General features: G+C 46.6%; 1 protein-coding gene across 3 annotated transcripts in view; it reads right to left on the bottom strand.

Annotated features, from left to right (window-relative positions):
- The window catches only part of LOC135901819 (protein spinster homolog 3-like), a 96,887-nt gene that overhangs the window by 48,873 nt on the left and 23,805 nt on the right, over positions 1-24,209 (bottom strand). For all 3 annotated transcript variants that reach the window (XR_011512024.1, XM_065431667.1, XM_065431668.1), the window contains exons 2-3: positions 7,190-7,389; positions 5,110-5,261 (exon numbers count right to left, since the gene is read on the bottom strand). Coding sequence is in view for 2 of the 3 variants with exons in the window: in XM_065431667.1 (XP_065287739.1) it covers positions 5,110-5,261; positions 7,190-7,389 (352 nt within the window). In the remaining variant the exon portion in view is untranslated. The remainder of the gene's footprint in view (positions 1-5,109; positions 5,262-7,189; positions 7,390-24,209) is intronic.

Genomic DNA, 24,209 nt, shown 5'->3' with positions numbered 1-24,209 from the left:
TAAGCTACAAAACATTTATAAGAAATGTGATTTCGTAACCTCGTGCCGTAACTACCATAGCAAAACTAGAAGGAGGAGAAAGGAAAGATGTAAAATTTGAACAGAACAAAGACAGGCACATTGACTCGCCCCCAAAGGCCTCTGGTCTATGGGGGCTTCTGGTCTAACAACATTATCAAACACTATAGACACTAAAGACGCTAAAAGCAACTTCTGGTCTAAAGGAACTATCTGCGATAGTGAAAGAAGCTTGCCTAAATTTCTTACTTCAGCTGCTACATAATTCTATTTATTTATTTATTTATTTAAAACCATAAAATGGACACATCTAAATATACCACCCTTTCTGATGAACCTCGTACAAGATGTGAGCATCAGCACACATTAACGGAGTATTCTTTCAACATTGAGACTTCTAAGCGTGCATTCTTTCCTCTCACAACGCAGTGGTGGAAACAGCTTCACCCAATTTGTCACGATTATCGACTCATTCTCAGCCTTCACAGTCATAATGGAAGCTGCGTCAGGAGACCAGAACACATGCATGCACATGTCATGGCCACGCTGAACCACTGTTTGCAGCATTCCCACTTCACTGCTATCATCCATTTATTCTTATTGGACAGTACATTTTAATGTTTGGATTTCTGTTAATTCCTAACTTATTTAGTTATTCATTTATTTTTATTTCTTTAGCTTGTGCAATGTGAACCTATGGTGTTCAGTTTACAGCCGTAGCACTGCCGAATCAGTGCATCCCTTTGCAGCATTCATAGCATTCCCGTAGCACTGCTAGCCCCTATTCTTCTTTCTATACAGTTCCTTGCACTCAATTTTTTTTTGTTTCATTTCGTCTTTTTACTGAGTTGTGCAATGGGAAGTTGCAGTGCATATCGCGGCATGAAAACACTGCCTCTGGTCTATGGGGGCTTCTGGTCTAACAACATTATCAAACACTATAGACACTAAAGACACTAAAAGCAACTTCTGGTCTAAAGGAACTATCTGCGATAGTGAAGGGAGCTTGCCTAAAGTTCTTACATAATTCTTACATAAAGTTCTGCTACATAATTCTATTTATTTATTTATTTAAAACCATAAAATGGACACATCTAAATATACCACCCTTTCTGATGAACCTCGTACAAGACGTGAGCATCAGCACACATTAACGGAGTATTCTTTCAACATTGAGACTTCTAAGCGTGCATTCTTTCCTCTCAAACACAACATGGCATGAAACTCGGCATTCCATTAGAGATGAGGAGGAACCATAAAATTCCTCCACTGCCAAAGAATGTGAATTGGGTAAATGCATGTGTGCAATGCCAAAATGGATTCACTGAACAATGTGTTCTCTTTAATTATGTATCCAATGTTTGCTGGTGGAAATGCTTGACCATTACTAAATATTTTAAGTTTTTTCCTTTTTCTGTTTTGTTACTTAGACGCAATCTGATTGTATTTTAACCCCTTTTGTCATACATGCTTTGCTTTTTCAAATCATTTTATGCCCACCTGCCTTCAGTAAGTTCACATTAACAGTGCCAAAATGTATTTGTGTAAAAGTGTATTGTCTTTATTTATGTAACCAATGTCTATTTGTTGCAACATTTGTCCATAAGAACCGTTGTTCCTTTCTTTTTGTTCAGCACACTTGACGTGATTGTATGTTGCCTTTTTGTGACATCTTTTTTACTTTCATATTCTTGTATGCCCACCTGCTGTGCTCTACATTGAAAGCAGCAGTATTGAAATTAAATAAATAAATACCAGCGCAGAGGAGCAGGCTAGAGCAGTCAATGTCAGGCCGACCTCTCTGTCATTTCTTAGATAAATTTCTCCAACAGTCCACGGAGGCCGTTGAATGCTATGCGGTGGAGAGGAGGCTCAGTATGTCCTCGCAAAAGTCCGAACTCCTGCTGGTGTACCCTACGACCAGGAAACAATACGGAGGAACACTGAACATTAACATCCAAGTGAATGGGGGCCCGATACCTATCGTAGATCAGATCAAAGTCTTAGGACTCAGGTTGCATGCGGAAGGCAGAAACCTCAATGCAATCACTGTGCTAGAGAACAGCGCACAGCAAACAGACTAATCAAACGGATTGCCAATAGACACTACGGCATGAGGGAGGTCAGCCCAATTCATTTAGTGCAGGCCTTCGTCATCAGCTGCCTTGTCTATGTGGCACCGTACCTAACATTTGGTACGGGAAAAAAAAAAACAAGATGGAATGCATCATCAGACAAGTGTTCAAACAGGCAATTGGCATCCCAGTCACAACCCCCAACGACAAACTCTTAGAATGGGGGCTACATAACATGCCTGACGAACTAATCTAGGTGCACACCACCACCCAATAGGAAAGACTCACACAGAGCCCCACAGGGCGGCACATTCTACGGAAACTAACATTTACTACAAAACACAACATGGCATGAAACTCGGCATTCCATTAGAGATGAGGAGGAACCATAAAATTCCTCCACTGCCAAAGAATGTGAATTGGGTGCGCCACAAGGAGCGACGAGTGGCAAGGGCGTGCCACATTGGGCGCAAATACCATGATGTGGAGGGCATAGTTTACGTAGACACAGTAGAATATAGAGAATGCAAAGGGATGGCCATCGTAGTGGTAGACACGGACGGAGAACCCCTAGCGAGCAAAACCACGAAAACAGACAACGCCGAAGTAGGGGAGGATCAGCGATAGCATTAACAGTGGCCTTCACCAAAGCTACAATTTTCATAAGCGACTCAAAGATCGCAGTTCATAGTTTCGCAAAAGGCCACATCTCACCAGAGGTGCTCAAAATTCGAAGTAACAGCAACCACCATCATGGGACAATCCAAATTATCTGTGTGCCTGCGCATTCCTCTCCCCCTGGCAACAAGGTGGCTCACAACGTAGCTTGAGGACCTACTTGCCGAGGAAGTGAGCCAGCCCCGCCAGGAACAAGAGGAGACCACATGGTCAGCTACAAAGAAATCGCCAATTACTATTGGCTGGGAAGGGCCCGGTACCCACCACCTCATCCAGAGCTAACCAAGAAACAGGCGGTAGCCTGGCACCTCCTGCAAACAAACATGTATCCTAACCTGGTGACCTGCAGCAGATTCTATTCAGGGCAATACAATGATCAAGGTAAATTATGTAAGGGTAGGGCGGATCTGCCACACATTCTATGGGCATGCTCGAAGGTGGCTTCTTTCGAGGGCAGCAAAATTAAAAACCCGCAGCAATGGGAGACCCTGCTGCTCAGCTCAGACTAGCGAGACCAGGCCTGGGTCGTCCAGCTAGCCAAGGTAGCCGTGGAGACCCAGGGGATCTCGGTCATCTGCTAGGCAGAGGGAGGCTGCATCTGCCCTTGTGATTGCTGACATCAATAAAAGCTGACTCTCTGTCCCTTCCCTTACTGCAAAGCAAACTGTCTCAAAAGTCTCAGCAGAACATATGACACATCATACTGTTGAAGGTGAAAGTGGCACAGCAGAAATACAGTGTATGATGTCAATCTTTACACTGCAGAGCTGTTATGAGCGCATTTTAAATACACCCACATGGCTTTAACCTGTGGCAACTAATGCTCACGAAATGCACTATTTTTGAATGCTCAACAATATGTGAAAGAAGACTTCAAGGTGAAATTAAATACATTTCTTTACCCAAAAGTTCAGCTTGCAAGATATATCTGAGGAAATTGGGGGAAAAAACAGAAAAATAAAGGCTTTTTAGCATCCAGCCACAGGCCTTATCTGACATGTTTATATTTTAATTTGTTTGCACTTGTAAAACTTAACACTATATTAGAAAACTATGCGACCTTACAGGCATTCAAGGCAACAGTGTATTAATGGTTGACTATGGTGAAGCGCGATAGATGGGAGAAAAGAAAAAAAAATGTTCATGCCTATCACACTTCACCGTAGTAAGTGAATTGAATTCTGGGGTTTTACGTGCCAAAACCACTACTATTTGATTATGAGGCAAGCGGCAGTGGGAAACTCCCGAATTAATTTTGACCACCAGGGGATCATTAACGTGTCCGCAATGCAAAGGACATGGGCGTTTTTACATTTCACCCCCATTGAAATGCGGCCGCTGCTGTCAGGATTCGATCCCACGACCTCACGCTTAGCAGCGTAACACCATAGCCGCTACGCCACCATGGAGGGTGCTTCACCGTTGTCAAATATGCATCATCGACTGGACCAAAATTCTACTCTTCTAAAGCGTATTAATGTATCCCATGGGTTGGATGGGGTTCTTCCTAAGTAAAATTTGTTTTAACTTTCTGAATAAGAATAAAAGTGTTAATACAGGAAAGGGCTGTCTATAAGAGGATGAGCAAATTCACCCAGCATGAAACATTTTACTTTTCATTTCAATAATATATTTTAATGATTTAATAAAAAAAAAGACCTGTTGCTCATTACACTTGGTATGACTTCTACAATTTACCCATACCTTACACTCAAGAAGACAAGTGCTGTTGCATTTTGGAAACAGACTAATTATGTCAAACTCAGCTGAAAACTGTAATACGCGCCTTGTTTAATTTTGATCCTGTTTCTTGCTTTCAATTTGATCTAGATTTCGTTCCAAAAATGTTAAGAATGTAGCTTCACATGGGTAGATTGCGATTACCCTCACTTGATGTCTCACGCGTGTTACCAAAAGCTGATGACTGTCAGAGCCGCACCCAAGGTTTAATGCACTCTTTCAAAAACTTCAAGGGTTTCAAAGGGCTTCGGGGGTGGTGGCAAAGCAACATTGTGTTCATATATTCAGAACAAGATATATTGAGAACTCATTTGCTCAACTAGTAATGGCAGCATTGGTCACTGCTCAAACAACAACGAAGTGCTAGCTGCATATGCTGGGGTTTGTCTCTCGCTTCCAAGGCCTTCAAAGTAGCATTGTGATGTTTTGAGGACTGCTGTTATGTGCTCCCTACAGCAGTACCCAAGTAACTCCTCCTGATATTTCTCGAGAACCTATGGGGGTCAGGAGACCACAGTTTCGGAAACAATGGTCTAGCCCATCAAAGTGACCTAGTCTAGCCTCACCAAAGTGAAGAGAGAGAGCAAGAAACACTCACCTGCCAACGGGGATGGCAAAGTAGAAGACCGCCAACATTTTGCTTCGGCGTGGTCCCGAGAAGAGGTCCCCTATGACTGTTGGGGCCACAGTGGAGTAGCTGGCCTCCCCAACGCCCACCAGGGCGCGCAGCACAGCAAACAGCGCAAACTCCTGCACATTCCCAGCCACACAATTTACAACCATCTCAAAACGTACAGCCAGTGACTGCAGTGACACCAGTAGCAGGAGGCAATGCATGAATGTTGCATGAACGCTCGTATCACCAGAAGCCCACTGCTAAGCCACTTAGCAACACAGCACGTGGAACAGCATTTGTGCCTGGTTATGCTGGGCAGTGCTTGAAATCTACACAATATCTCGTAGTAAATTTTTACAACTTGCCAAAAAGCTCCAGATGCACATCTACTACCACCATCCCTCACAGAAATTATCTGCCCAGGATTTAGGTTGCAATGACTAATTAAATGGAAGCCTTACATAACAAACCGTCCCCACCAGTTTAGGACTTTCCCAAGGTGAAAAACATCTCTGCAACAGGAAAAAAATAATTCCATCCCAGATAATTTAGGTCTCTGTGCACTGGGTCACCACAATGCCATCGCTCAAACAGTGCAGTGGCTCAATATTCTTGACAGGTGCAAAAGTGAGGAACTGTACTGCTATGCATACTAATTCTTTAGAGAGAGACTATTGATTTCATCCTCAAAGCGATCTCAGGCATTCAAATTAACAAGTGAGGAATGACATCATACATGTACAGATGAAATTTATGCCCACCAATGCTCTTGCAATCTGTTTACAGAAGATTATGCGTTTCTTGTTATCTCCACAGTTAGAGCATGCATTCGTTTCAAGATTTACAGTACTGTCTCGATTCTTCAGGTTCATTTTTTCCCCCAAACTGTTCCACTTTCTAGCAAGTATATGGCATGCCTGTGTTGCAAGCTGTTTGGCTAGTGGTCACACCTGAATCTCTACACTTGCTATTGAAATAAACATTGTGAAACTAAATACGAAAAGCACTATGGCATGCATTACAAGGACACCACCAACTTTCCCTGGGGGTGTCTGTTGCCTTGTCATGCGTCTGCCTTGTTTCCCATGCTGCCAACCATCCAAATGTTCAAGCTCCTCGAACAAATACTTTTTAAAGCGTGGCCATAAATTTTGTTGTTTGTTCTTGTCCACTTTCAAGATTAAAACTTAGTGCAAAGCACAAGGTGCCAGAATAAAGATTATATGGTGAAACAAAAGATAAACAGACACAAGCAATTGCATCAGCTACCCGTCTATTTTGCCGTATGGCCTTTCTGCATATGGTGCTTTAATGCCAGAGCATACAAACAACTTCATAAAGAATTGCTTCAGCTTGAACCCTAGTACATGCAGATAAATAAATTACACATCATGACAACAGAGGAGGGTAGTACCCCTGAGCATCACAATGCAGCAAAAATATGTGTTCTGTACCTGTATGTAGAAGACCACGAGCTAAAATTCGCTTTATGTCAACCTACCAAGAGACACAGAAACATTAATTTTGGCAAGGTCTGTCCTTCCACAACCACTTCCAACACAATACAGGGCACTCTGAATCATCATACGTGCTTGTGGTAAACCAAATGAGGATATCTCACATGTGCCGTTAATTTGGCTGATTTATGGCCAGCAGAGGTCAAAACTGTGTAATGTTCGAACAATGGGGAATGAAACAGCCTACTCAGAAACAATTTTTGCACCATGGCTTTCTCCAGAAATTCCAAGGCAGGCATTACGTGCTGAGCAGAGCTTTTGGCTCACATTGCCTGGTCTTGTAACGCCAACAGTGTGCCATGTGTCTGAAATATATTTCATTCTTTAACTTCGTGCTTAAGCGTTACATTACAGCCTCCACTATTAGTTTCTTTTTCATTGTCTCCACATCCATGAGCTTTTCCTTTTTTGTTTGTGCAATTTTCATAAATCTTAGCACTTTAACCCCTATATAAGTGAACTAGGGTAAACAAAAGCACATGCTTCTAACCACGGCCCTTGATCCCCAAGTTAAATCTAATGTATCCATTTCTGAGGCATTGTACCTTTGGTGGTATGGAACCGAGAAGAGTAGTGGCACTCCAGAAGAAGACACCGGCAGCCATAATGGCTCGACGGCTGTGGCGATCACCCAGGTAGCCGAACACAGGTGCTGTTAGCATGTACGTTATCACAAACACTGTCTGCAGCAGTCCTCCTTGGGAGTTCTTCAGATTGTAGTAGTCTATGACCTTGTCCAGCACTCCTGTAAGCCATAGGAGGACACATGAGCTGTAGATCTTCAGCACTGTAGGACACCTAGGTCCCAATGGCACACACTGCAATGTCACCATGGAAAAAGCGAAAAAGTCTACATGGGGGGGACATCATGTTACACTGTTGAAGGCCACCAATGCAGGCCAGTTACATGATTGCGTTACACCAGAGCTGGCATTAGAGTGCGCGGTAGGCTTCACCATCTTCCATGCTTGCACTTTGGACATTCTCCCTAAGCAGAAAAAGAAATGAGCACTGCAGCAATGTACAGCTGTCAAACTCACATGTAGCTATAAGCAGCACAAAGAAAATAAACATATGTTACAAGGAACTACCAGCTTCCATGCATTTCAGGAGAAAATGTCTGCAGAGCAGTTGGCAGAACAGTTGATCAATTGTACATTTATTAAAATATACTGGGAATCATTCATTCTGCGCACCAAGTGCTGCTGATCCTCAGAGGTCCCATGATCAGCCAACTTTTGGAGATATAGGAGAGTAAATTTGAAACGAATTGTGTTACAAGCAGTTGGTCTACAAAGGCTGGCTGCATGAAAAATGACGACAAACTATAGAGTAACAGTTCGCTGCAAAAATGTGCTAAAGTCGCCCCTCATCTTTGTTTGACCATTTTCTTTGTTTTCAGCAAACATACTATGTGAGGGGGGGGGAAGCAAATGCCTGCAAAAAGGAATCGTTTGTTTTGCGAGATGCAGCGCGGGATTTTTTTTTTTTTAATTTGCGATTCACTAAACGTAGAGAAGAAAATTTTCGTGACTTGCAGATTTTACAAATATGAAGACTTATCACTAAAAAACTAAAGCATTGCACATCGCCAAATATCTTTTGGTAATCCTACACCATTAGAACTACTCACCCAAGGAAGCTTGGATTTGTGTCGGCCACAGTATTTTTTCTGAAAAACTGCCAAGCTTTGCTTTTAGGTCAAGCCCCTCTCACTGACCTCAACATCAGTGACTTTGTGGGGAAATGTTAGCTAAGGCAACAAAGCTGAAAATTTTTCTGACAAATCTTTGAAGGGTTTCTTGCAAATTAAAAATAAATATATGCGGCTACACTATGTACTTATATTGTAATAAGATCCCAAAAATCCCAAAACTTCCAAAGTAGGAAAATTGAACCGTATTATGGGTTAAAAGAACTAATCAATCATCACCGTTCTTAATGCAAATGTTAAAGAATGTCCACTCATGACTGATAAATCTAGTACAACGGAAGCATAGTGCACTATATTGTTTTAGGCAAAAACAAAACCTATCCTTAGACCACTGTATGTTGATCCTTATTCAGGGTGTCTACTAAGTTAGCATTTCCAAATTCCCTGAGTATGTCAAGACAGGCTGACACCATGTTGTCCGATCCACTTTGAATAGCAGGGAAGAGTGTTTATTTTATTTGAAAAGAAAATGGAAGGGAGGGGTTGGTAAAATGCACAGCAAATAAAATATCTTCTAAAAAAATGGTAAAGGTCATTGGACATCGAGTTGATCATTTTCAAATACAAATAAAGAAAGATACATACAGAAGCAAACAGTTTCAAACGGTATGATCTATTTCTATAAAATGATAGCACGCTCACTGGTATGAGGCCCGAACTTTGTCACAAATGAGATTCTCTCTCAGCAGCTGGAAAGCCAACATCAACTGTCCTGACACACTCTCAGCCCGTGCACAATGCCTCAGAGTTGTGTTTCACCGCTTTAAAGAGTTTATTTTGGTTTGGATGAGGGACACCTGCATCTCAGTGCCAGCCAACACCTTGATTTTTGAGCTCAAGCTCCTTCAAAGAAGCGACGGCATGCTTCCTTTCCCGTTCATTTGTCAATGCACCGGCCCTTTCTGTTATTGTCCGTCTCTCTCTGTGCGTTTGCCCCATGGACCATTTGAAGCATCCTCTTGGTCTTGGTACAGTTAACGTCTAACTCTTTGGACTCCCTAGGGCGCCGCAGAAACGTCCACAAAAACAGGTGCATGGCTTTTGCTGCCCTTAAAGGGGCCCTGGACTACCCGTCAGGCTTGGTGAAATAACATAGTTCACAGGTAGCGTGTGCTGCAGTGAACATCTCAGCCAAGTTTTGCTGTCGTACGCGCTGCGTGGAGCCCAGAAGCAGACTGCGAAGTCACCTTCCTCTCATACTGTTTTTTAAACAGAGGGCACTGTCCTCACCCTCTTCTGGATGCTTTATTTTGCCATTCCCTTAGACGGCTGCGGTATCTACATGGTGTGGATGCCTCAGCCACCGCGGTGTGTCGCCGTGAGTCCTTGGTTAAAGGGAAGCTGAAGAGTCTGTCGAATTCAATAAGACGCTCATATACGGATGCGGGAACCTTATGAACCATGCACGTAAAACTTTGGGCGGGATTTTTCACATAGGAGCAACGCAATCGTCGGTTAAAATTGCACTGTCGCTCCGCCCCCCGTCTAGCGCCGCCCGCTGCTGCTGACACTAACGATGCGAGCGGAGACCGGAAACCGCGGCGTAGTGATGTCAGCACTGGTGTTCCGCTCCTTCGCAGTCTCCGCGACCGTGCCTGACCGCGCTTGTCTCTGTGTGCGTGCCGTCATAATCTGCCTCGCTCGAGCCTGCATTCCTTTGTGCGTATGTAGAGTGGTACACTCTGAGAAAAGTTTGCACCCTTTGGAGTGTATATTTGCCACACAACGATAATGGTCATCTGTCTTATCTGTATTTCCTTTCTTTAGCGTGGCAAGCCCAGTACTTTCCAGTAACCAACGGCATGCGTGTTATCAGCATAACACAGCGTTCCCGACAGGAAAGTAACGTGCACAGCGTTTTCAAGAAAGGAAATACGGGCAAGACAGATGACGATTATCATTGTGTGGCAAATATACACTCCAAAGGGCGCAAACTTTTCTTAGAGTGTAGTGACATGCGCAGCATCAGTTGAAGTGGTGGGCTGATCATGCCGGCATTCTGTGCAGCGTACGGTTGCATGAACACCAGTGGCCACGACGATGTTCCACCCACAAGACAAGAAGCTTGCAGCTAAGTGGAAGGCTGCTGTGAATCGAAAGAATTTTAAGCGCTCAAGAACAGCAGTGCTGTGCCCTAACCACTTGATGACGATTACTACCAGAGTTTTTCAATAAAGTGTGAATGAGTGAAAGTACACTTTCAGCTAGCAGGCTTTCTAAATGCAGCACGAAAAGGTCGGGGCAACGAACGCACAAAGGCGGCCCGGGTGCAGGCGGACGGATGGTAACTGGTCTTGGAAGACCTTATGAATACACGAACTTGTCCAAACCTGGATTTTTATTTATTGCTTGCTCCTTCATATTAGCGTGCTGAATGGAAGGTACACGTTCATCTCCCACCTTGACGCAGGTTTGGTTAAAAACTGCCGTTAATTTTCTATTCGGACGTGTGTTGTGAAACAGCCAACATGCAGCTACCATTATGCAGTACAAGTGTAAAGCTTTCATGTGCTTGAAAGAAGGCGCACGCCAAGACGCTGCGCTCTCCCTTCTCTCACATGCAGAGAGAAACCAGCCGTCTCACATAGCCGACAGAATTCGCCGCCTTTACGGCTCCGATTACGATTAGCGTGCGAATGGTGCGGTGACGAAGGCCACTACACGTGCTGCAAGAGCCGGAAAACTTTTCCCGCATGTAAACCGTCTGTGTAGATTGCTGACAGCTTTGCGGCAGCGCACAAATGCCGATGATCGCATCCCTCCCTATGTTCCACAAAGATGCATGCAGGAACATAACAGTACAGTTGTTTGCCCGGAAAGGAATTCACTGGATCGCTGAATACAGCTTTGCAAACAACATACCCACTAAAGAATGTTTCTAACACGAGGAGATGCTAACACTTCGCTTTCGTTCGCATCTAAAGTACTGCTTGCTACCAGCATCTTTTCCTTCTTGGAGAGGCCGGCTACGTATACATGTAGGGAGCAATGACGAACTCCTCAGAGTAACGCAAGCTCTCGAAATTTACCATTACTGTCTCACCAAACCACAGCGCCAAACTACCTTGCACCGTGCTTCATGTGTGGCGGCAGTGGCCGGTCCAGACGAAGACCAATGTTGACGTCACGAGGCGCCCGACCAATCACAGGCGGAAACGAGGCGTGCGAGCTGCCTGAGTCTGCTACTGCACTTTTCGTCGAAATAAAATCTGTTTGCGCTTTCTTTCACTCAATTTTGACGCGATATTCGAATTCGGAGAGTTGAAAACCATTACGTACAGCTCTTCACTCATTTTTTTCTGGAAAACTCTTCAGCTTCCCTTTCAGCGCACTGCAGCTCAAGGAGGAAAACTACGTTTGGCTTATGTTTAGCGCATCGTAGGCACCAAAGGTGGAAGTCGTGGCTTCTACCTTAACATATAAAATTAAATTTGAACTGCGCACCATGGCGACATTTAGAAGGTGGAGCGCTGTGGGCTCGCCCTACAGTGCCGTAGCCTTCGGTGTGCCAGGCATTGAAGAATGAATAGGAGCACAGCAGCTATGTGTTTTATTACCAATAACTCCGCTTCTGCTGAATGCATTGAAGTACTTTTTGCGGGAAAGTATTTCTGAAATGGATTATTTTCACTTCAAATGCCTTTCTGAAGCAATAAAACGACAGATACTGACAAAAAGGAACGCTAAAGATGAATGATCTTCAAGACGTTCCGGCTTTGCAATGGGGTTTATGTTTCATCCCAACAATACGTCCTTTCGTCGAACCCTCGACTTCAAATGTATTTGTCCACTAAATATAAAAAATGGTTCAGGGTCCCTCTAAGGGTTCCAATCACCATAGGCACGACCGAGAAAGCTCTGAAGGCCTGCCAGTACACTTATTAGGCATATCGGTACTCGTACTGTGACAGGAGGCAGCGGGTGCACGCATGTATAATTAAGGAATACATACTGTGGCTCGTGACAATTGCCCCTTCCCACGCTTGTTAAGCTTCACCGCAATACTTGGCGTATGCGTCACCGCGTAGCAGTGCTGTATCGAGGTGAAGCTGCCTTTCGAAAACCGGCGATTTGCAACGTCCCGTGCTTTCCGAGCTTCGAAGCCAATCGCGAGGATTACAAAGGCGGAGTCGGCGACACTGCTGACAGCGGCGAATTCCGTCAATGTAAATCACGGAACCGAGCGGCAAGAAGCTTAATAGCGAATGTCGAAGCAGCTAGACTTTGCGCTGCCGTGGTGGTGGCTACGGCCGATAGCGGATGGATGGATGGATGGATGGATATTATGAGCGTCCCCTTTGGAATGGGGCGGTGGGTTGTGGCACCAAGCTCTTGCTATTATACTGCTTAATGTCCTACCTCGGTTAAACAAGAAAAAAAGCAAAAGAAAAAAAATCACGATGAACTCCCACAGCCAAATTTCCTTACCCCCTATTATGAACTTTGCTTTTGTACGTCCCAGTTTTTTGTCGTTTCCCTACTTCCACCAACCTTCCAATCCCTTCTTACTAATTTCTATTGCGGATATGATGCGGATATGATTACTTTTCCCCTGCTCTCGCTGAACCCAAGGGCTTCAAGGGTGCCAGTGGTGCCTAAATCGACCGCCGGGCAGATGTCTTCACATTCTAATAAAACAAGCTCTATCGTTTCCCTAGCTTTACCACAACAAGCATATGCTTCTTCTTCCTTCTTATATCTCGCTTTATAGGTGCGCGTTCGAAGACATCCGGATCTCGCTTCGAAAAGTAATGAGCTTCCCTTTGAGTGGATCTGCATGCGAGAGCGCCGGTTCGAAGCGGCGGGGTAATCGAAATGGCGGCGGTGGTGGCTTTGATTAAGGCCGTTTCGGACCTGTAGCCGCGGCAAAAAGTCAGTAAAATCGGACGGCGACGGGTTCTTGCGTTCTAAACTTCAGACGTTCTTATACATTGACTCTATGGGGTACGTGGTGGTGCCGCGAGGCCGTCCGAATTATCGGGCATGTCCCAAAAATCGGGCGTCCGGAAAATCGATCGTTGGCTATACACTGGCAACTCCTCCAGCCGATGACACGGCGTCAGAAACCATTCGTTACGATTCCTCTCTATTACTCGAGCCAGCAATCGCGCAAATTTCGTTTCCTTTCAATAAAGTGACAGCTAAGTTTGCCTGATAGAAGCACAAGTTCGCCAGGATTTATCAGAGTATTTCCAGACTATGAAAAATCGCTGAAAATTCCCGGTTGGTGGACACCCTGCTATTACATTTGCGTAGTTCTAAATCATGAAATTACATTCATATTGCATTCTGAGATAGTTGTCTTTGTGGAAGTAAAGAAAAGTGACTGTCTTTTTTGCCTCTGCTGAGCCGCGAAATGAGCTCGGGTTTTCAGGGCTCACTTAGGGTACGCTGAGGCAGCAGTCATGCGAGGAGAGCTCACTGTGCGCGCGCCTTTGCATCCGCCGCCGACTGCCTCCAAGATAAGGCACGCGCCACGCACCGCCAAGACGCGTGCTCGCCTACAACAAGCACCCCTTCCCTTCCCTTCCTCCCCACGCCAGCGCGCACTTGATCACGTTATCATCCGCTCACCCCACTCGAGCCTGCGGAGTGAGTTTGCATTGTCTGGCCATAGAGGCTAGAAACAGTTGTAGCCTCTCCAATTGTCTAGCGGCGCGATTTTTTAAGGAAATTTGACGTGCCAAATTACAGGCAAGAAAAGGGGCGTTTCCCTTGCATAAGTGACTTCACATTCACTATACAATATGTGCGTTAAGAAACAGGCGGGAGCTGCCAGAGCAGAGGGGAAGGCGGGGCGACAGGCCGAGCAGCCGGAGCTAAAACCCCTGAAACTTCGTAAAGTAGTGCCACTCTCCTCCTCGTTTCTCCTCTCTTTCAAACTCCCTCCTCGACCATGGCGCCGCCTACGATGCTCGAGCGCAGCAGACGACCTTTCGCAGAGTGAATGCACGCATAGCAAGGCAGTGCTCTTTAGGCGTTCACGTTGGCTTTCCAGCTCCGCGTAACTTCGTGTACAGCATAGAATTTCTAGTCGGATGCTTATACAAATTCGGTAACGGCAGCCTTTGTTTCATTTTTGGGTAACCATTTATTAAAAAAGTATCTGAAGGAATGTTAACGCTGTGCGTTGACGACTGCGAATTTATCGCGCGCCCTACAATTAGGTACGCAGCATTTGTCAAGGGCGTGTCGCAAGATCTTGTTGCGAATGGTTTTAAATAACACGTTTACCATCGAATGACAACCTCTTGGCTTCCAGCAAGCCCTCAGCCTCAAGAATGCGCGCCACCCTTACCATGTGAATTCGCGGCGCGTATCAGCTATGGCATACAAAGGCTGACGGAGATCACTGCTCTGGAGGTTCGAAAGTGTATTACAAGCTACAGTGCCGCCAACGTGCGTGCTTGCCAATCTAAGCGCGCGCAAAGCCTCAGAGGTGGGCGCTGGTGCTATTATGTTTCTCGTGTCTCAACGCCGACAGAAATACCACGGCCGATCATCGAGTCGAGACTGTGCGTACACAAGAAAATAAAGTGAGTTGTAGCATTCGTGCGCGAAGCGGGAGCGCGATAACAATGCTTGACTCAATCTCAAACAAGACCACTGTGGCCTTCAGTAATTTTTTCAGGTTAATTACTTATCACGAATAACACTTCATCGTGCGTTGGTTCGTCCGTTTACTAAGTGACGTACTTGTCGCGAACCGAGTTGCACTGAGGTGCATGCACTGACGACGGTTGCACTCCCTTCGAAGTAACATTTGCGTGACATAACTTTATTAGTGAAGTCATGATCGCGCAAAGAATCCCCCCGCCATGACGCGGCCGAAATTGCGGCAAGTGAAATGATGTTTTATCTATAGGTTAAAATGATATGAAACGGCATTCGAGTTGCAAGTTAACAGTTTATTTTCACATAGATGCATTACAGATTTGTCTTTGCAGTCACAAGTCCGTGTGCACCATTTATTGTCTCATTGCGTAAATAAACCCACCAGCCTAAGAGTCCTACAGCAAGCGCGTCTCAATTAGGCATAGTGACTGTAGAAACTAACAGTTGAATGAACGAGCAAGCGAACGACTATATGAGCGCGCGAACTAAACGAGCGAGCAAACGACTAAACGAGCGTGCGAACGAGCAAACGACTAAGCACGAACGACGACTAAACCAGCCAGGGAACGGGCGGGCGACCGCACGTTTTCTTTACGAGTGCTCCACCGCCGCATCTTAAGCTTCGCACATTTTAAAGCTCACGCGAATTAGCACGTCTCAATTACCTATGATGCGGTCGCTCGACGACGAACGCATCGCGTAACACGGTTTCGGGAGAGCACGCACGCTTTTCATCGGTGCCTCTGTATCGCAAATCCACCGGGCGACCGCCAACGAGGAACACGAACAAATGTGGCAAACAAAGCTAGTCTATCTAAAGGAGGCTAGTGAGTAACCGCAAAAGGCAGAGAGCTACTCTCCTGAGGCGCTTTTATGATCGAGACTGAAATTTTATCAAAAGGACTGCGCTGAATCTTAAAAATTTCGTAATTACGTTATCGCACGCAACCTCGTGTGCCCGCGAATTCAAGCCGGTTGGCGTTCAAAACGATTAAGCGCACCAAATATGACTAACACGATCACGTAGTGCGCATATAAGCAAAGCAGACGTTGCGTAAAAATCATGTTAAAGCGTGCGTACAAATGACATCATGCACAGTGAACTGTGCAATATAATACTACGTTATTGCCCGCAGCACAATACGCAAGCCTGGCACATACAATACTCAGAGAGAGCCACAACTTACATCACATAGTCGCGCGGAGGAAGTTGGTCGGAAGTTCTCCCTCCCTATTCGGTGAAGCCATGTCTTTCTTCTTAACCCGTTACGCTTACCGGACGGTATCGCGAACATATATTTGCATTCAAACGCGCAGCAGGTCATGGTAACAGAAAATGACGTGAAGCGACGACGCACTTGCCACAAAACATCCGTCAAGGCGTTCACAAGATCAAAACAATACAGAATAGGTACGGAAGGAATGCCGCCAACTAGCGCCACTTCTCAAGCAAAGATGGCACTGAAGCGCGACTGTAACCAAAGGAAGCCGGCGCAAGGGGCCACGTGATGCCATTAGGCCAATAGCGACGCGGCGTCGGCATTCTTCAAAGCGTGGCAGTACTTTACGAAGTTTAAGGGGCTTTAGCCGGAGCGGGTGCTGGGAAGTCGAGTGATGCCATTGACGCACAGTGCCTCCTCGCACGCTTCGATTCATTCGAACAGGAAGGAAGGAAGGAAGGAAAAAAAGAACTCTAAGGCCACCATTAAGGCCCAGTAAGAACAGCGCTTGCTCCGCTAAGGCCCGAGTGCAGCCAAGCACTCCAGGAAGGAAGGGGAGGGAAACAAGGAGAGGTAATGGCAGTGTTACACGAGTACAGAATGTGTTCTGCATCTTGCCCTTTTCACCGGACAGTCGGGGTAATGGGCTGTTGCTACGCCATCCGAAGTTGTAGAGCATTAGTGAGGTGAAGAGAGTGTTAGTTTGAACTTTCAGAAGGACATGCGCCTGTTCCGTGTGAAAGGGTGAGGTTGGGGTAAAATAGCGCGGTTTCCCCCGATGTTCTTGTAGTGTTCAGCTATTTGCTCTTTGTAGTACGTGGGCGTCTTCCACAGTCGTAGGATTTGGCCTGGGAATCGAGGGCGTCCGCAGGTCGATTTCGCGGGCAGGTTGATTAAGCAACTCATTTCCTTCGATCCCAGCACAACCAGTTGGCAACGCAGGGTGACTGTAATGTTGGGGTTGCGGCTACCGGATTCTATTCGAATGTCATGTATGTGGGTTTCCAGTAGTCGCCGTTGTACGTTGCGAATGGATTTCTGGAGTCGGTATAAATGTTGATGTTATTGGACTGGTGCATAGTAACTAGACTAGGCTTCTAGTATTGCATATTAACACGTGTACTTGTTTCCTTTTTCGGGAGGGCGCTTTTCACCGTCTATCAAATGTTAACGTCAGCGCGGGACGCGGCCGCGTGTATCGGAAGTTTCTCGAATGTTATCCATGGTTCTGTTGTCACCGAAGCTTGTGTAATCTGATCGCATGTGCGACGCAAATTGTGTAAACTTTCTGGAAGACACGCGGGCACCGGCAATTACTCTTGAACCTTCGATGACTCGAGCATAAAAGCCGATGCGCTCGACCGGCAGATCAGATTTCGACGATCGCCGACCACGTTCGCCGTTTTCGCTGTGCCTTGAGTGTAACTTGCTTTTGAGGGCACACGTTCGTCCAATAAAAAAATGGCTGTGGCTTAGGTAAGGTTAAGCCCAGGATGCGAAGCATACTAGCCTTTATTTTAGTTGTTGAACCACTGTTTAGCCTGGTGAACTGCTGTTGCTTGGCTATATTTGGTTCGGCTAGACGAAGAAACAACTCATGCATTACTTCTTCGCCTTCAAGAGTGGAACGCGACAGCGTTCCCGTCGACCCGCCAAGGGGTGTAAGACAATGGGCTACAGGGCAGCGACTACGCGCCCCGCATTGGACGCGGTGAGCGTCGAGCAAAGCAGCGTTCGGCGCGGCAACGAAATGTGCGCCTGAGCAAGAGACGCACGCCTTAGAAACAGCGCGTTTCTAAGGCAACACCGCATTCACTAGAGGCGCTTTTGTACCGCTTTGAAGCGTTGTACTCGTGGCTCAGTGGTAGCGTCTCCGTCCCACACTCCGGAGACCCTGGTTCGATTCCCACCCAGCCCGTCTTGCAAGAGTTGAGCCAAAGCCACTTCTCCTCTGTCGTGACGTCACGGTGTCACGTGATTTCATGGTCACCGCCGCGCCTGAGGAGCTGGGTTGAGCCCTCGTAATATGCTTCGCATAAAAGTTAGTTTCGTCATTAACAATTTTGCTGCTTTCTTCACCGTCACTACCACGTAACAATATATTATCGCGTGAGTTTCTAGAGTGGCTATGCTGGGACGGTTGGAAAATGGCTCAGCTGTTTGGGTGATCGGTGCTGTGTATCCGGGTGTATATAACATATATATTTCACACGCGCACGATCCCATTTTAGAGCGCGTGGCGTTCGTGTATATCATGATGCACTACTTTCCTGTCTCCGTGGTGATGTTTTGCTTGCGCTTGACATCGACAGTCATGTATGTGTGGCGTCATTTTTTGTATATTAGGAAATGCAATGTTGCGGGATAACTGAGGGCTTTGGCTAATTGGTGTCAGCTGGATGGGGAGGGTCCCATCCAGCTGACACCAGGATGTCGTTTCAGGATGTCGCATATATCCTTGCTCCGTACAAGACAAGCGCGGCACTTGTGTTTCGGTGTTGCTGTTTGGCGAGAGTGTGAAAGGGGCCCCAGTGTTGAAGCCTGAAGGCGCTGATTTGAGGTGTATATCGGTAGACCCGGGGCGGCCTTGTGAAGGGTGCTGAGCGATCGAGGATTTGAGTTTTCAAGTTTGTGTTATCGTTAGGAACAGGACGGTGTACAGAAGCCTGCTATACGCGAGTGCAGTCACGAGCTTTGTTGCTTGTTCTTATCTCAGTCCATGTTTTTTGCTAATGATCAGTCGCATTAACCCTTTCGCTGTCACGGACGTACCGGTACGTCATCGCGCTTCCCCCCCAAAACTGTCACTGACGTACCGGTACGTTCTCTATCGTGCGTTCAAAATTTCGCGCCAGAGCGCAAAGCTGGCGCTCCTGGATTGGCCACGCAATCTGTTGACTCTTTCTACAAGTTCGTATATTCGCCCCGACCTTTGTTACTCCATGTATTGAAGAGTACGGCGCGATGGCCACTCCCCACTTTCTCTTTGCTGAGTGGCGCGGTGGCTCCGTGTTCGCTGTATCATGCGTCGCGCGCCTGTGGTTATGGGTTCAAGGGTTGCTCTGCCATCTCCGCTGGTTTGAAGGTTTTTTTTTTTCTTCTGTTGGTGTGCCTGCTACGGCGCGTCAAGTTCAGGCGCACGTGCCGTTGCCTCTCCGAAAAGAGCGACTCGTTGCTGCTTTCGCTCTCTCGCCGCACCCTCGCTTTCGACTTGCAGCTGTAAACGTAAAGCCCTTCGAACTTTGTTTAGCCTTTTTCCATCTCTGTCATCTTGATCACGCAACGTCCCATTTATCTCCGTTGTGCGGGCGACTGAAAGCGCATCCCCCCTGCGCGCGGTTACTTTCGGATGGCTCAGCGCGCGGGACCTTCGTCTGCTCATTGGAGCGGTGGCTCAATTCCGAATCAGAATACGAGCCGAGCTCGGATTCGGACTCGGACAGAGTCGCATGCGAGGAAGAGGGTTCCGCATCGTCAGATTCGGATGTTGAAGGGATTTTATAGTCAGGCTGATGATGATGATGATGTTTACTAACAACAGCTGCAGAACACTGAAATGTGTATGTTACATTGACTATGTTATTTGTATACCAATCATAATCAAAAATAAATTGCTATGTTCATTCCCTGTTATGCTCGTTCCCTGAAACCAAGCCGACACTGGGGGTGCGTCACGGTCAGAAAGGTCCGACAGCGAAAGGGTTAAGTGTGTGAGATATCCGCAATCTTTTTTATATTGTATAGCGGAGTTACCATTGTTGTAGTGATTTACGATGAATCCGAAATTCGGCACGATGCCACCTTTGGTATCTGTTTGCCTAATAGGCTGAATTACATCAGGGCGTTTGTTTTGGTATTGTGTTCGATTCATGAGGAGGAGCTCCGACATTTCTGCTGAAGGCTGGAGTCCGACTTTGAGTAAGTGGTCAACTATGACGTCTGCACCTTCCCTGGAGGGCTGCCCCTGGACATCCGGTTTCGCACCATATGTTAAAGTCGTCGGCGTAGAAAGTAGGTTGGGAATTGGATAGCTGCCTTGACGGTGCTGTCACGCAGAGATCAAAGAAGGTGGGAGATGTAATCGATCTTTGAGGTGTTCCACGGGTAATATTGAAGGGGAAGGAAAGAGAATGCACGACCTCCAAGCGTACTGTCCAACCTTTGAGGAAACAGCGTATGTAATTGTACATGTTGGCGCGTTCGAACAGTGTTCGGGGAACGCTCGCGAAGAACGTGCAGTACGACTATTTTCGAAACGGTTCCACAAATCGGTCGAAATACCCCTCGACAATGCGTGGCCGCAAAAACGAGGCATCACTAAACAAGCAAAGGGGCATTCAATTTTATAAGTGCAACATGTGCCCTAAGGTGGATTAAAAAAAAAGCGAATTTGAGAAGCTTCATACTAAAGCTACATTGACGCTGTGATTTATCGTGAATGTCCGCCTATTCAGGTAATTCGCCCGAATAAGAACTGCACTACCCTTTCGCTTCGGCTTTACTGCGATAGCAATTTTAAGGGCACTCAGGGCGAATTCGCGCCGGACGCGTCGTCACAATGTTCACATAAAGTCGAAGTGCGACAACCTCGCGGACGCACGATGTGTGCTGTACGTAAGAGCGAAAGCGCAGGCGAGTGGAGAGGAGTGGTGGCTCGGTCTTGCGAGCGCAAGGGAGGACGGCGGGGAGAGTTGGGAGAGTGCGCGCCGTGTCCCTTCGCGCGCAAGGCAGCTTGGGGGAGAGGGGTGTCCATACGCGCGGGCTCTATCTTGAAAGTCATCTGCGGTGAGTACAGTACAGGCACGGCTGCTCGATGAAAACACACACCTGTGCGTTTTCATCGAGCGACCGTGGTACAGGGCTGCTGGCCTCGCGTGCGCTGTGTTCTCGACGCTTAGTTCGCGTTGAAGCGAGTCGCAGTACGGAGGGCAGTTCGCTCGCTGCGGCTACCGCTGTCTATCGCGCCAATGTTCTGGCAGCGAGTGCCCGCGGTCATCGAGTGACACGCATTTTGCTTGCCTGTGTGTGCGTGACAACGCGGTAGTTATTTTAGTAAACGAATGTTTGCAGCAGTCTATGCAGCTGATAAAACGACTAACCTTAATTCGTACAGCTGTCTCTAATTTGCTGTCGCAATCAATTTAAATTAAATTATGAGGTTTTAAGCGCCAATACCACGATGTGATCATGAGACACGCCGTAGGGACTCTGCATTGATTTCGGCCACCCTGGCTTTCTTAAAGTGCAGCTAAACCTAAGTACTACGGGTGTTCTTGCAAATGCGGCCGCCGTGGCCGGGATGTGATCCCTTCGCCTTTGGGGCGAAACTGCGACTTTTGTTTATTATCTGCTCGAACCAAAATGAATAACAGTACCCTGTATGAACAAGCCTGTAAGGAGAGGCGCTCGTTCGCGAAACGGCACTTTGGTTTGGCGACTGAAGCTCCAACTGTGATATAAAGCGAACGAGAGTTAGCTACTTCCGATTCTGGCGTCCTTTTTTTTTTCTTAGTGTTTATGATAACCCATTGGTCCTACGCAGTGATGTTACTGTTCGTGTCCACCGCGTGAATTTTGAATTTCCAAGTTCCAATCGAAATTTAATTCCTTTCTTCTTCTTTAGGCACACCGTTGTGGGTGACTTCGGGTTAATTTGTACCACCTTTAACGTGCAACTAATGCATGGGAGACGGGCGTTTTTGCATTTCGGCCCCAACGAAATGCGGCCGGGATTCGATCCCGGGACCTCGTGCTTAGCAGCGCAACGCCACATCCGCTAACTACCACGGCGGGTCAAATTCCAAGTTCGCGGTGCGCCCGTATATATATATATTCGAAGGCGGCAAATTAGATCGAAGTAGAAGGGATTTGTATTAACGCGCAACCGGACGCGTAGGATATGAAGCTCACCGCGTAGCAAATACGCCAGCGGCACTATCCACAAATGACATTCTTTAGATAAAAACTGTCCTTCACTTTTTTTTAATTAGTCAGCCGGGCACTGAAATTAACAAAAGTATAATGCAATATAGTTCCACAAACTTCCAAGCAGCGTGCACATTGTAGCTATATATATGTAAGCAAAGACAGCAACGTAGTAATTTCATGTTGTGAAATGTGGGTGCGGTGACTGCAGACCGACGCTTGCACAGGATACAGAACAGAACGGAAAAAAAAATAGCTTTGCTTTTAAAGGTGCGCGCATTTCTCGCACGGAGTAATAAATTAAGGAACGACTTCGTGTTAGCAAACAAATAGAAAGCAATACGATGTGACCGGGCGGCACGACTTCACCGCGGGGCCTACCGCATCGACCCCGCTTGACAATTGGCCACAACAAGAGCAGCTGCCGGCCAGCCTGTCAACCTGTAGTTTTGCGCGTGCCAGTGCGTCGATTGTAAAGCAGCTGCATGCGCCGTCAAGACCGCTGTCGAAACGTATATTTAGGCGCGCGAACTTAACAAGCACGCACCAAGCCAGCGCGCCTTTTTCGGCTGTCATTATAGTTTCGAGCACAAGACGACCCACATTTATTTCCATGCGCACGGCTTATACGTTTTATACGCGTACTACAGATCGAGGCACTTTTTCGATGGCTGTCGAGTCGAATTATATCGAAACCGGCCTTGCGTGCGCACGTCCGACAGTGTATATACATGCGCGCGTGCCTGCGTGTGTGCACCCGTTTTTGTGTTCGAGCTGCACTCGACAAAAGTCCACACTGCGACGACACCACTGGAAAGCAGAAATGTTGCCGTGCTGCCCCTTGAAGAACCGCAGCTAGTACTAATTAATCTAAGAGGTCCGGCAAACCGTCCTCCCAAAGGAGACCTGCGTTGCTTCGGGACGCCATCAGTCGAGCCCTCGGTCCGGCCGCTAACAAAAGCCCGGGCCAGAACACCGGCCGAAGCGCGGCTGAAATTAATATAATGAGCTGACAAAACATTTTCGACCTTGCATTTTTTTTTCGTCGCTATAAATAAACGTCATTGACTTCTTCAAAACCCCAGTGAAAAAGCACGCAGGAACTTCACTGGAGTCATCTAACTAATCGGAAGCATATAATCCCAAATTTCTAGTTGGCCACCCCTACACTCTAGGCCCCATACATTTTTCTATGGCGCCTTATGTATCCCTATGGGTGTGCATAAATCTGATCATATGGATCACCGGATCAATTTTTGTTTGTTTTAATTGTTTCTTATCGCTTACAAAGCTACCAATCATTTACACCCTATTATAACGATTAAATGTCTTCCCAAATTACGCATTTTTGTGCAGATACAAGGCATTACACCTTTCGCGTTGAAGACAGATCTCGCTGGGGTACTCGCGAAGAAATGCCCACACACCCACACATTTATATATATATATATATATATATATATATATATATATATATATATATATATATATACAGTAAAAGCTCGTTAATTCGAACCGCAAGGGGAACTGGCTTCAGTTCGAATTAACGAAAGTTCGCACTAACGAAAGTGAAGGAGAGCAACAGTACACTGCGATTTGGAAGCAGTAGGGCATGTCAGAAATTTGGCGTGTCAGAAAGTGATGGCGTGTGCCGCGGGCACACGCCATCTTCAAGTCGAAGCTCTGGGTCCGATTGTGCCACACCACCGATGTCCACCGAAACGAACGTTAGCCGAGGCTTAACACTATCACAATGATTCGCGACGGCCGATACCTCCTAAGCTGAAAACAGAGGTGCACAACCGATGAAGACTGCCGAGACAAAGACGCTGAACATGTGAAGGTGGCGAAGGCCCTGATTCGTTGGTTCTTGATTGCAAGCGCAGCTGCGACGTACTTGATTCGCTGTGTTTTGGCGCTTGCCGTGCCATCTCCGCACAACATTAGCAGCTGTACAAGATTTGCAAAGCCTCCGAGATTCGCAACGGGCAAGAAGTCTTGGAGGTTACGTAGAACGGAGAGGCGGCAGCCGCCACTGCCTTCTGGCTGAACCCGCGTCGGTTAGATTTTTTTCCGATTTTGCCTTCTCTC

The sequence above is a fragment of the Dermacentor albipictus genome, chromosome 2 (genome assembly GCF_038994185.2).
Source record: "Dermacentor albipictus isolate Rhodes 1998 colony chromosome 2, USDA_Dalb.pri_finalv2, whole genome shotgun sequence".
NCBI lineage: Eukaryota > Metazoa > Arthropoda > Arachnida > Ixodida > Ixodidae > Dermacentor > Dermacentor albipictus.
The sequence above is the reverse complement of the archived record's forward strand: the minus strand, read 5'-3'. Positions and strand labels throughout refer to the sequence as shown.